Source organism: Eriocheir sinensis, chromosome 44, assembly GCF_024679095.1.
Source record: "Eriocheir sinensis breed Jianghai 21 chromosome 44, ASM2467909v1, whole genome shotgun sequence".
In the NCBI taxonomy this organism is placed as follows: domain Eukaryota; kingdom Metazoa; phylum Arthropoda; class Malacostraca; order Decapoda; family Varunidae; genus Eriocheir; species Eriocheir sinensis.
Window position 1 is genome coordinate 4,012,005 of NC_066552.1, and position 12,485 is coordinate 4,024,489.

General features: G+C 41.3%; 1 protein-coding gene across 4 annotated transcripts in view; it reads left to right on the top strand.

Moving 5' to 3' along the window:
• The window catches only part of LOC126980300 (kinesin heavy chain-like), a 135,787-nt gene that overhangs the window by 95,009 nt on the left and 28,293 nt on the right, over nucleotides 1–12,485 (top strand). For all 4 annotated transcript variants that reach the window (XM_050830029.1, XM_050830032.1, XM_050830031.1 and 1 more), the window contains exons 3-8: nucleotides 3,711–3,812; nucleotides 4,946–5,071; nucleotides 6,163–6,306; nucleotides 7,100–7,224; nucleotides 8,185–8,289; nucleotides 10,327–10,472. In XM_050830029.1, coding sequence (XP_050685986.1) covers nucleotides 3,711–3,812; nucleotides 4,946–5,071; nucleotides 6,163–6,306; nucleotides 7,100–7,224; nucleotides 8,185–8,289; nucleotides 10,327–10,472 — 748 coding nt within the window. The remainder of the gene's footprint in view (nucleotides 1–3,710; nucleotides 3,813–4,945; nucleotides 5,072–6,162; nucleotides 6,307–7,099; nucleotides 7,225–8,184; nucleotides 8,290–10,326; nucleotides 10,473–12,485) is intronic.

The window sequence follows — 12,485 nt, forward strand, 5'->3', positions numbered from 1 at the left end:
AGGCTAAAAAAAAATCTGTATACATGATGGAATAATCTTATACTATTAATTTTAGTTTTTAGGGATACTCCATGTGTATTTAGAATAATTTATATCAGAAGGTAATTTAAAAAGGTTAGTTTATTTTACAGCAAAGGAAGGAACTTAAAAGGGGAAAAAATACATACAAAAAAGTTGGAATTACATTGTACTCTTGATTTTAGTTCTCTAGAGTTACTAAATATGATTAGTTGCTTTACCCCATCAGTGAGTTTAAAATAAATTACATCCCAAGTTAATTTAGATAGATTGATCGCTCCAATTATGTTTTTCTACCAGTATTATTTCCCTAGAGTTGTTTATAATGATTAGTTGCAATAGACTGTCAGTGAGTCTTTAAAATAATTTCCAGGAATGTTGTAAAGGTGATTTCTGTTTATTAGGGTACGTTGCAGCATCAAAAGAAAACGGACACGTAAAAAGGGCACACTGCGATGATTGTGTAACCCTTTAGCCGACTGCGTGCCTCCCTATCCTCTGCTAATTGGCAACAGCGTAGGAGATTTAGAAGAGCATCAGAAATTGTTAGAGAGGAATTGAAGCCCCCGAGAGAACGTGAGCAAGGTACAAGAGATTCCAAACTGCACCTCCCAAGAGAACAAAAAAAAAATACAAGAATGAGAATAAGAACAAGAACAACTAAAAGAAGAGGAAGAAGGTAAGAGAACGAGAATAAGAACAAGAACGAGTAAAAGAAGAGGAAGAAGGTAAGAGAACGAGAATAAGAACATGAACAACTAAAAGAAGAGGGAGAAGGAAAGAGAACGAGTAAAAGAAGAGGAAGAAGGAAAGAGAACGAGTAAAAGAAGAGGAAGAAGGAAAGAGAACGAGTAAAAGAAGAGGAAGAAGGAAAGAGAACGAGTAAAAGAAGAGGAAGAAGGAAAGAGAACGAGAATAAGAACAAGAACAAGAAAAAGTAAAAAGAGGAAGAAGGAAAGAGAACGAGAATAAGAACAAGAACAAGAAAAAGTAAAAAGAGGAAGAAGGAAAGAGAACGAGAATAAGAACAAGAACAAGAACGAGTAAAAGAAGAGGAAGAAGGAAAGAGAACGAGAATAAGAACAAGAACGAGTAAAAGAAGAAAAAGAAGGAAAGAGAACGAGAATAAGAACAAGAACGAGTAAAAGAAGAGGAAGAAGGAAAGAGAACGAGAATAAGAACAAGAACGAGTAAAAGAAGAAAAAGAAGGAAAGAGAACGAGAATAAGAACAAGGACAAGAAGAAGAGGAGGAAAAAGGAGACCAACAGTAACGAGAACGAAAACACCGAAATACAAGTGATAACGAAGTGGAGATCCCAAGAGAACGGAAACACCACAATACGAAACACTAAAGAAAACGAATTAGACCGCCAAGGATAACGAACGAATTAGAACACGAAAAGAGAACAGATAAGAACACGGGAAAGAGAAACGGATTAGAAAACAAATATCAACACCAGAGAAAACGAATTATAACACAAATAAGATCACAAGAGAAAACGAAAACTTAGAACTACGAAACGCTACAGAGAATGAATTAGAAAACGAGAGAGAACGAAAACTCTTAAAACCACCAAACCGTCCCTGCCGTCGGGTCCATCTCGGGGACAAACACTGAACTCCCTCGAGGCCACGTAAGCCTTTCACAATTTCTTGGCTGCATTTTTTTTTTTCCTTCGTGTTTTATAACCCCAGGATCTTAAGGCTCGTTATTTACAAAGAATGAGGAAGAGGAGGAGGGAGGAGGAGGAGGAAGAGGAGGAGGAGGAGGTCAAGGACAAGGAGGTGGATGAAGAAGAAATGGAGGAAAAGGAGGAGGAGGAGGAGGAGCACAGTGATGAAGAGGAAGAGGAAGGGAAAGAGGAAAATGAGTAGGAAGAGGATTTGGAAGATGAGGAGGAGAGGAGAAAGAAGAGAAGGAGAACAACGGTGAAGAAAGTATGGAGGATAAAGAGGAAAATGAGCACATGAACGAAGAAAAAGAAGAATCTGAAGGAGGAAGAAGAGAAAGAGGAAGAGGAAAAACAGGAAGATGAGGAGGAAGAGGAAGAGGAGGAGGAGGAGGAGGAGGAGAGGAAGAAGAGGAGAACAACAATGAATAAAGCAAGGAGGATAAAAACGAAGAAAAAGAAGGATCTGGATGAGAAGAAGGAAGAGGAAGAAGAGAAAGAACAAGAACAGGAGGAGGAGGAGGAAGAGGAGGAGAGCAACAATGAAGAAAGCAAGGAGGATAAAGGCGAAGAAAAAGAAGGATCTGGAGGAGGAGGAGGAAGAGGAAGAAGAGAAAGAACAAGAACAGGAGGAGAAGGAGGAAGAGGAAGAGGAAAAACAGGAAGATGAGGAGAAAGAGGAAGAGGAGAAGGAGGAAGAGGAAGAGAACAACGATGAAGAAACCAAGAAGGATGAAAACGAAGAAAAAGAAGGATCTGAAGGAGTAAGAAGAGTGGAAGAGGAAGGAGAGAAAGAACAAGAACAGGAGGAGAAGGAGAAAGAGGAAATAATAATAAAAATAATAATCCACAATTGTCACAAGGAAAACACACATATGCCTTTACACAATACCACTTCGCCTCCTTTGACAACATGAGTGGCAGTCCCGACAAGCTGTGGTTCTCGCGCGTCACGTATCATGCCTCGAGACTCGCGCCGGAAAATGTAAAGGCTGCAGTGTTGCCTCGCGGGGGGAATCTAATATTGACGCGCGATGCCTTTTTTTTAAGTTTGATATTTCGTGTTTTTGTTTATTTTTTAGTGTGTGTGTGTGTGTGTGTGTGTTCGTTGACGGCTCAGTTTTCTTCTAATTTTATGAACCTTACTCCTTTTTTTTCTTGGGTATGCATAAGAGTATCTAAAAACTGTAATGTATCTTTTAAGTTTGATAAAAAAAAAAAAGAGTTCGCGAAAGATGCAGAGTTCCCTTCTTCAACTTCAATACGTCAATGCCAATCTTCTGTTGTTGCCGTCACAGTGTTCCCAGAATCCACCCAGCCTTGTTTCCTTCTCTCCTTTAAGGGCAAATTTTCCGTGGATCTTCAGTCAAACCACGATTTCCGCTGGCGTGCTTCTCATTTGTTTCTTGTTATTGCTGCTGATGATGATGGTGAGTAATACCGTCGTCCTTTGGTGAAATCTACCGTAGCTTTGGAAGATCGTGGACACGTCAGAAAACCGCGGAAATATGAGAACCACGCCAGCGGAAATCGTGGTTTGACTGAAGATCCACGGAAAATTTGCCCAGTGTAATAGCCCCTTTAGACCCCTGTTAAGAAGAAACGCATAGAGAAACAGAACATACAGAAAAAAGAGGATCACGAAAGGGGCAGTGTTCCTCCTCTCCTTCTCCTCCTCCAATCTTTCCCTTCCTCCTCCTCCTCCTCCTCCAATCTTTCCCTTTCTCCTCCTCTTCCCTTTTTCCCCTTGTTCTCCTTCTCCCCCCTTTCCCCTTCTTCTCCTCCAATCTTTCCCTTCCTCCTCCTCCTCCTCCTCCTCCTCCAATCTTTCCCTTTCTCCTCTTCCCTTCTCCCCCCTTTCCCCTTCTTCTCCTTCTCCTCCTCCTCTTCCAATCTTTCCCTTCCTCCTCCTCCTCCTCCTCCTCCACCCCCATCATCATACTTTAATACGTCAATGTCTATCTGTTCTTGAGGTCTGTCTTCCAAGAATTCGCCTAACCTCGCTTTCTTCTCCTCCTCAGATGTCCTCAACGGCTACAATGGAACCATCTTCGCTTACGGCCAGACCTCCTCGGGCAAGACTCACACGATGGAGGGCAAGCTTGGCGACCCGACCTACCAGGGTGAGAGAGAGAGAGAGAGAGAGAGAGAGAGAGAGAGAGAGAGAGAGAGAGAGAGAGAGAGAGAGGAAACACGTCATATTTCGCAGAACTTGATGTGATAAAGAAAATAACGGACGGAAATTGTGAAAAAAGGGTTGGAGAGAGAGAGAGAGAGAGAGAGAGAGAGAGAGAGAGAGAGAGAGAGAGAGAGAGAGAGAGGCTTCAAGGTTGATATGTCAAGGTCGGGTTTCAAATGTCAATTCCATCTGCCAGTACGACATATACATATTTTAGGAGTATTGAGAGAGAGAGAGAGAGAGAGAGAGAGAGAGAGAGAGAGAGAGAGAGAGAGAGAGAGTTGGATAAAATGTTGAAGGGAGGGACTGAATGTAAATAAGGATACTGGAGGAAAAAATATGAGAGAGAGAGAGAGAGAGAGAGAGAGAGAGAGAGAGAGAGAGAGAGAGAGAGCAACACCCTAGCAGACCCAGAAAACGTAGCATGAACAAGACTCTGCTTTCGTTTCTCGGCAGCAGCAGAATTTGAATGTCGTGCGAACCGAGTCGTGGAAAGGCGGAGTGCCAGACGCGTCACTCACCTGTATTAGACCTGAATGTGGGGGATACGTGTTCAGAGAGAGAGAGGGGGGGAGGGGGGTTAGACAGATTGAAAGAGATGAAATAGATAGAAAGAGAGAGAGAGAGAGAGAGAGAGAGAGAGAGAGAGAGAGAGCAACACTAACAAGAAACTGATTTTACCACTTTCTGTATCTTCTTCCTTTTCTTTATCTTCTTCTCTGCTTCCTCTCCTTCCTCCTCCTCCCTTCTTTCCCCTTCTCCTACTCCCCACTCTCCCTTTTCCTCCTTCCCTCTTTCCTCCTCCTCTTTCCACTTCTTCCCCTTCGCCTCCAATCTTTTTCTCTCCTCCTCCTCCTTTCTCCTCCTCCCTCCCCCCCTCTTCCTCTTTCCTTCCTCCTCCTCCTCCTCTCCCTCTTCCAATCTTTTCTCTCCTCCTCCTCCTCCCTTCTTCCCCCTTCTTCTCTTACTCCATTCTTTCCCTTTCTTCTTCTCCTCCTCCTCCCTCCTCTCCCTTTCTTCTTCTCCTCCTCCCTCCTCTCCTTTCCTTCTCCTCCTCTTCCTCCTCCTCCCCAACAGGCATCATTCCCCGGATCGTACATGACATCTTCAACCACATCTACAACATGGAGGAGGCGCTGGAGTTCCACATCAAGGTGTCGTACTTCGAAATCTACATGGACAAGATCAGGGACCTTCTGGACGGTGAGTGTGGTGGTGGTGGTGATAACAGCAGTGGATTGTGGGTTGTGGTGATGATACTGATTAGGTGGAGGACTAGGAAGAGGAGAAGGAGGATAGATAAGGTGATGGTGTTGATGTAGATTGTAGAGTATGTAGATGACGAAAGGGAGAAGGGGAAAGAGGAAGAGCTGAAGAAGGATGAGGAAACAAAACAATCATAATCCACAACAGATTCAATACCCTTTAAGAGTTTCTGATTCTATAGCAACAGGAAGGTTCCCGTCAGGCCCGTCACCGACTTGCTTCATCTTATTCAACCTTTTCTTATATCGTTTTCCTATGCCTTCCCTCCCTCCTGTACGTAGTGACCAAGGGCTGCTGTACTTGTCTCCTCACATAATAAACGAGCGAAATACTTTACCTTTCTCTTATAATTCCCTTCACAGACTTGCTTCATCTTATTCAACCCTTTCTTATGATCCTCTTCCTAATGCCTTCCCTCCCTCCCGTAGTGACCAAGGGCTACTGTACTTGTCTCCTCTCATAATAAACAACAGAAATTTAATTTCTCTTATAATTTCTGATTCTACAGACTTCCTTCACAGACTTGCTTCATCTTATTCAACCCTTTCTTATGATCCTCTTCCTAATGCCTTCCCTCCCTCCCGTAGTGACCAAGGGCTACTGTACTTGTCTCCTCTCATAATAAACGAGCGAAATACTTTACCTTTCTCTTATAATTCCCTTCACAGACTTGCTTCATCTTATTCAACCCTTTCTTATGATCCTCTTCCTAATGCCTTCCCTCCCTCCCGTAGTGTCCAAGGGCTGCTGTACTTGTCTTTTCCCATCATAAACTACCGAAATACTTTACCTTTCACTCACCATTCCCTTCACAGACTTTCTTCATTTTATTCAACCCTTTCTTATAATCCTCTTCCTTATGCCTTCCCTCCCTCCCGTAGTGACCAAGGGCTGCTGTACTTGTCTCCTCACATAATAAACAAGCAAAATACTTTACCTTTCTCTTATAATTCCCTTCACAGACTTAATTCATTTTATTCAACCCTTTCTTATAATCCTCTTCCTTATGCCTTCCCTCCCTCCCGTAGTGTCCAAGGTCAATCTCTCCGTGCACGAGGACAAGAACCGCGTCCCCTCCGTCAAGGGCGCCACCGAGCGGTTCGTCTCGTCGCCGGAGGAAGTGTTCGAGACGATCGAGATGGGAAAGTCCAACAGGCACGTCGCTGTCACCAGTAAGTACTTTGAGGTTGAGGTTGAGGGGTGGTTTTGTTTACAATATACTCAATTTTTGCATTTGTTTGTTTTATAAGTATTCTGTTTTATTTTGTTATTTGTGTTTGATTATATTATACGGTGTTTTTTCATTGTTTGTTTTATATGTATTTTGTTTTATTTTGTTATTTGTGTTTGATTATATTATACGGTGTTTTTTCATTGTTTGTTTTATATGTATTTTGTTTTATTTTGTTATTTGTGTGTTTGATTATATTATACTCTATTTTTTTATTTGTTTGTTTTATATGTATTTTGTTTTATTTTGTTATTTGTGTGTTTGTTATGGAGTGTTATATTGATGATTTCTTTAATATTATTCAATTTATTTAGGTTTATTTCGTTTGTATGTATTTGTAGAACTATTTTGATGATTCGTTTTCTTTATTTCCATCTAATTACTATAGTTTTGTTATATTTGAGAGTATATCTAAAAAAGGTCCTACAGTTTTGGTAATTACTCATACTCATTTTTCTTACTTCATCAGCACATTTTAACTTTACCATAGAATTTCTGGGTATGATCATTTCCTTACGCTGTACCTATTTATGGATACTATTTTTACCTATAGATATCAGCTTTTAAAAGGCAACCCTGTTTTATACTTTCTCCATTGTTCATGTGCCATAGATGAAAAGTAAATGTCAGATTAATTTTTAGTTCCACAGAGAATTTCCACTTTGGTTTAACCCATATATCACTTAGCTTTCATATACCTAGGCTCTTCTAATTCATCTTCCTTTTCCCTGCAGACATGAATGAGCACAGTTCTCGGTCCCACAGCGTTTTCCTGATCCAAGTGAAGCAGGAGAATATCGAAAACCAAAAGAAGCTCCTGGGAAAATTGTACCTGGTGGATCTGGCGGGCTCGGAGAAGGTGAGGACGGTGTTGTTAGTTACTGGTGTGCTGCATGTCGCTGATGTAGGAAGGCAGATAAGAATAGTGTGTGCAATACATGATAGAAAAAGTCACAAAGAAAAATAATTATACACTTCTAAATTAACCCAGTAGCAGCGGGGATCATGTTTCTTAATGGTCCCTCTAAGCGAGAAAAATGAGAAAAAATCATCACTCACACAAACCATTTCATAATATATATCGAAGCATTTGTGATCAGTTTATGTATCATCTATTTTGGGGGGTTTAAATCATGGCATAAATTTGGCCCGTCGCTGCTACACGGTAAAGCCACAAATTTGGCCCGTCCCTGCTACATGGTAAAGCCACAAATTTGGCCCATCGCTGCTATACAGTAAAGCCACAAATTTGGCCCATCCCTGCTACACGGTAAAGCCACAAATTTGGCCCATCCCTGCTACACGGTAAAGCCACAAATTTGGCCCGTCCCTGCTACACGGTAAAGCCACAAATTTGGCCCATCGCTGCTATACAGTAAAGCCACAAATTTGGCCCGTCGCTGCTATACAGTAAAGCCACAAATTTGGCCCATCGCTGCTACCGGGTTAAAAAAAACAGGTGGAAATGTCTATGGTTCAACACATACATAGATACAAAACCATATAAGATTAACTTTGTACATTGCATGATACATACGACACACTAAACATACTAAACACGCAACATATTAAGCAATAAATTAAACGAGGGAAGAAATATAGTAAAGAACTGAAAAAAAGATATCATTACCCTGAGTTCAAGAATATAAGACCAGCTAAAATATTAACTTACTAACATAACCTCTATAATTTCAACTATATGCACTCACTGATCCTCATGTGCTACCATCTAAAACTGGCCTTTATTTACTCATTATATTACATTTTATCTTATGTTTTTTTTATTTCATTTATTTTTATCTTTTTTTCATATTTTCAGGTGAGCAAAACCGGTGCAGAGGGAGCTGTTCTGGACGAGGCAAAGAACATCAACAAATCGCTCTCGGCACTCGGGAACGTGATCGCTGCACTCGCTGATGGAAAAGTGAGTCCTGGGGTGGAGGTGTGTGGTGGCGTAAAAGGCTGGGGGTGGGGGAGGGCGCCCGAGGGTATTCCTTTGTGTTGCGGTTCTTTATCGAGTTACCAGACTCCCCGCGGCATCCACCAAAGTCTGAACACAAAAGTTGCAAAGTCCATCAAACCAATGTCATGTTTTTTGTGTGACTTTTGGTTTACACAAGACATGAACACACACACACACACATTTCCTTTGTCTTGTGTCTGCAAACATGACTCTGGTGTGTGTGTGTGTGTGTGTGTGTGTGTGTGTGTGTGAATTTATTAAGATTTGTCTGAAGGTGGAAATGCTGCTGCGAGGATGTCTTTGGCTGGTATTATAAGACACTTTCGCCTCTCACATCAGCTATTTCTAAAGGTCAAAGAGGGGATCAGTCGGGTTCTACTGAGTGTTTTCTTAGTTTCATGGTACAGAAGAAGGGTCACACTACCACCATGGTCATAAAACTACTCCTGGAAATGACCCAAACTCCTATGAAAGCCTTGTCAAATATGTGTGTACTTGGGTTCATGGTACAGAGGAAGGATCATTACCACCATGGTCATAAAACTACTACTGGAAATGACCCAAACTCCTATGAAAGCCTTGTCAAATATGTGTGTACTTGGGTTCATGGTACAGAAGAAGGGTCACACTACCACCAGGGTCATGAAACTACTCCTGGAAATGACCCAAACTCCTATGAAAGCCTTGTCAAATATGTGTGTACTTGGGTTCATGGTACAGAGGAAGGGTCACACTACCACCAGGGTCATAAAACTGCTCCTGGAAAAGACCTAAACTCCTATGAAAGCCTTGTCAAATGTGTGTGTACCTTGGGTTCATGGTACAGAGGAAGGGTCACACTACCACTAGGGTCATAAAACTACTCCTGGAAATGACCCAAACTCCTATGAAATCCTTGTCAAATATGTGTACTTGGGTTCATGGTACAGAAGGGTCACACTACCACCAGGGTCATAAAACTACTCCTGGAAATGACCCAAATTCCTATGAAAGCCTTGTCAAATATGTGTGTACTTGGGTTCATGGTACAGAGGAAGGGTCACACTACCACCAGGGTCATAAAACTACTCCTGGAAATGACCCAAACTCTTATGAAAGCCTTGTCAAATATGTGTGTACCTTGGGTTCATGGTGCAGAGGAAGGGTCACACTACCACCAGGGTCATAAAACTACTCCTGGAAATGACCCAAACTCCTATGAAAGCCTTGTCAAATATGTGTGTACTTGGGTTCATGGTACAGAGGAAGGGTCACACTACCACCAGGGTCATAAAACTGCTCCTGGAAAAGACCTAAACTCCTATGAAAGCCTTGTCAAATGTGTGTGTACCTTGGGTTCATGGTACAGAGGAAGGGTCACACTACCACTAGGGTCATAAAACTACTACTGGAAATGACCCAAACTCCTATGAAAGCCTTGTCAAATATGTGTGTACTTGGGTTCATGGTACAGAGGAAGGGTCACACTACCACCAGGGTCATAAAACTACTCCTGGAAATGACCCAAACTCCTATGAAAGCCTTGTCAAATATGTGTGTACTTGGGTTCATGGTACAGAGGAAGGGTCACACTACCACCAGGGTCATAAAACTACTCCTGGAAATGACCCAAACTCTTATGAAAGCCTTGTCAAATATGTGTGTACTTAGGTTCATGGTACAAAGGAAGGATCATTACCACCAGGGTCATAAAACTACTGGAAATGACCCAAACTCCTATGAAATCCTTGTCAAACATGTGTGTACTTGGGTTCATGGTACAGAAGAAGGGTCACACTACCACCAGGGTCATAAAACTACTCCTGAAAATGACCCAAGCTCCTATGAAAGCCTTGTCAAATATGTGTGTACTTGGGTTCATGGTGCAGAGGAAGGGTCACACTACCACCAGGGTCATGAAACTACTCCTGGAAATGACACAAACTCCTATGAAAACCTTGTCAAATATGTGAACTTGGGCAACGAAGCGTTTTTAAATACGACCCCTTGCCCACACAGACCCACGTGCCTTACCGAGACTCCAAGCTGACCCGTATCCTTCAAGAGAGTTTGGGAGGCAACGCACGCACCACCATCGTCATCTGCGCCTCCCCCGCCTCCTTCAATGAGTCCGAGACCAAGTCCACCTTAGATTTCGGAAAGCGGTGAGTGCCAAGGCTGGAAATACGTATAGTTGTCTAGTGGATTCGCTTTCTCTCTCTCCACTGTCTCACGATGATATATAAGTTTCAGTGGAGTAGTCATGCTCTTTCTCTCTCCTCTGTCATGATGATATATAGTACCATTCAAAAGTCTCATGTGGTGCTCAGATTCTTTAGTTTTATCATTAAGTATAAAATATGGTGTATGTGCGAGAGAGAGAGAGAGAGAGAATTTTTTTATTTTTTTATTTTTATTTATTTATTTATTTTTTTTCCTCATGAGGGAGAGGAAGAGAGTATATAGGGTAAGGTAACCAGTAGGTACGCAGTGGTCCAGTACGTACGCATTTGGCATTTAAAAATGTCCCCACAAAAAAAGACCAAAGCAAAATCAACAAACTTCATATCATATTATACTTCAACCATCCCTCCATCATATACAGAAGTATCCCACAAATAACATGTATATCATAAAAACTATGTACCCTAAAAGAATGCAATTAGGAAATGTGGTAGTTTTCTTAGGGAAATGCTAAGGATTGCAAATTTCGTTTTTGTTGTCTGCCTTGTTTCCGGTGTATTTTTTTTTTCTTTTTCCTTTTTGCAGGTTGATTTGGGAGGGTAAACTTCAAGAAATAGGTGTTGGTTTTATTACAGTACATATCTATAAACTGAAAAAGGTGCACCTACTGGACAAGGAAATCAAGACTTGACCAGTAGGTACGCATTTTTCAAATGACTGCTAGAGAGTATGCCACAATCCACAGCAATACAACTCAAGCTCTATGGCATATGAGAACAAGAAGCACTGTCCTGTGAAAACTGTCTGTGTGCCACCTCATCAAACTTACCCCACTGGCTGTCCAGTAGGTACGCAGTGCATGTTGTCCAGTAGGTACTCTCGTCCCAGACTACGGAACTATCATATCCTCACAGAGCATGTGAGCTAGCTGTACTAGAACCCCCAAATCCAGAGTGCAGGGGCCGTGTTCATGGATTTGCATTTACTACTTCTATAAAGGAAATACTTATCTCCCACTTCAAATTGTAAAGTGATAACTGCTATTTTGTTTGAAGGAAGTCCTATATTCTTATTCACTAAAACTAAAGTTTTTCCTTTACAATATACATTTCACTTGATTAAGGGAACCGGCTGGTTGCCGATTAGTAATTCCGTATTTATTATCCGATTCAACTGAAATGTGGCACAGTTATAGGGTACCCTACACTGTATGTACCCATAAAATTTCATTAGAATTGGGCAATTAGTTATCGAATTAGAGCCAAATTAGTGCGAAACTAAACAAACTTTCCTTAAACCTAAAAACAGACTACACATTTTATCCTATGACAAAAATATATATATCAGTGGAAAGGGCTTGATTTTCTCTAACATTAAAGGGAGGTTGAATGAATAAAATATCCAAAGGAGACTCTTCTAGCTGTTGTAGTTTTTTAGTTATAAATTAATGAGTACCTACTGGACAAGGGTGAGTACCTAATGGGTAGGGGTAGGCCTAAACGTACGCACAAACTTTATACACCATTTTTTCTGTACAGTTAAATCTTATTCGAAAAATGCTTGTACCACATGAAACTATAGCCATTCCTTTATTTGCAAACAATAATTGATGTAGTTTGCTTAAATAGTATAGCGGGTACAGGTCAGAGTGTAAAAAAATCGCCGATTTTTTGCGTACCTACTGGTTACCTTACCCTATATATTTTTTCATGAGAGAGAGTATTTTTTTTTTTTTTTTTTTTTTTTTTCATGTCATCCGAGGCTTCAAAAATGATAACGTTTTTCTACACTGCCAAGCAAAATATAGGCACCATCAAACAATTATCCAGTTTTTATCACCCGGACAACAAAAATATCGCACTTTTACGCACTTTGTCCCCCAGCGTCCATTCCACTCTGTTGCCCTCAATGCCTAAACATTTTTACGCAGCATATCCCGAAATTGATCTCTCTTTTGGCTACTCTATGCTATCTTCTGTTGTGGGAGTTGCAAG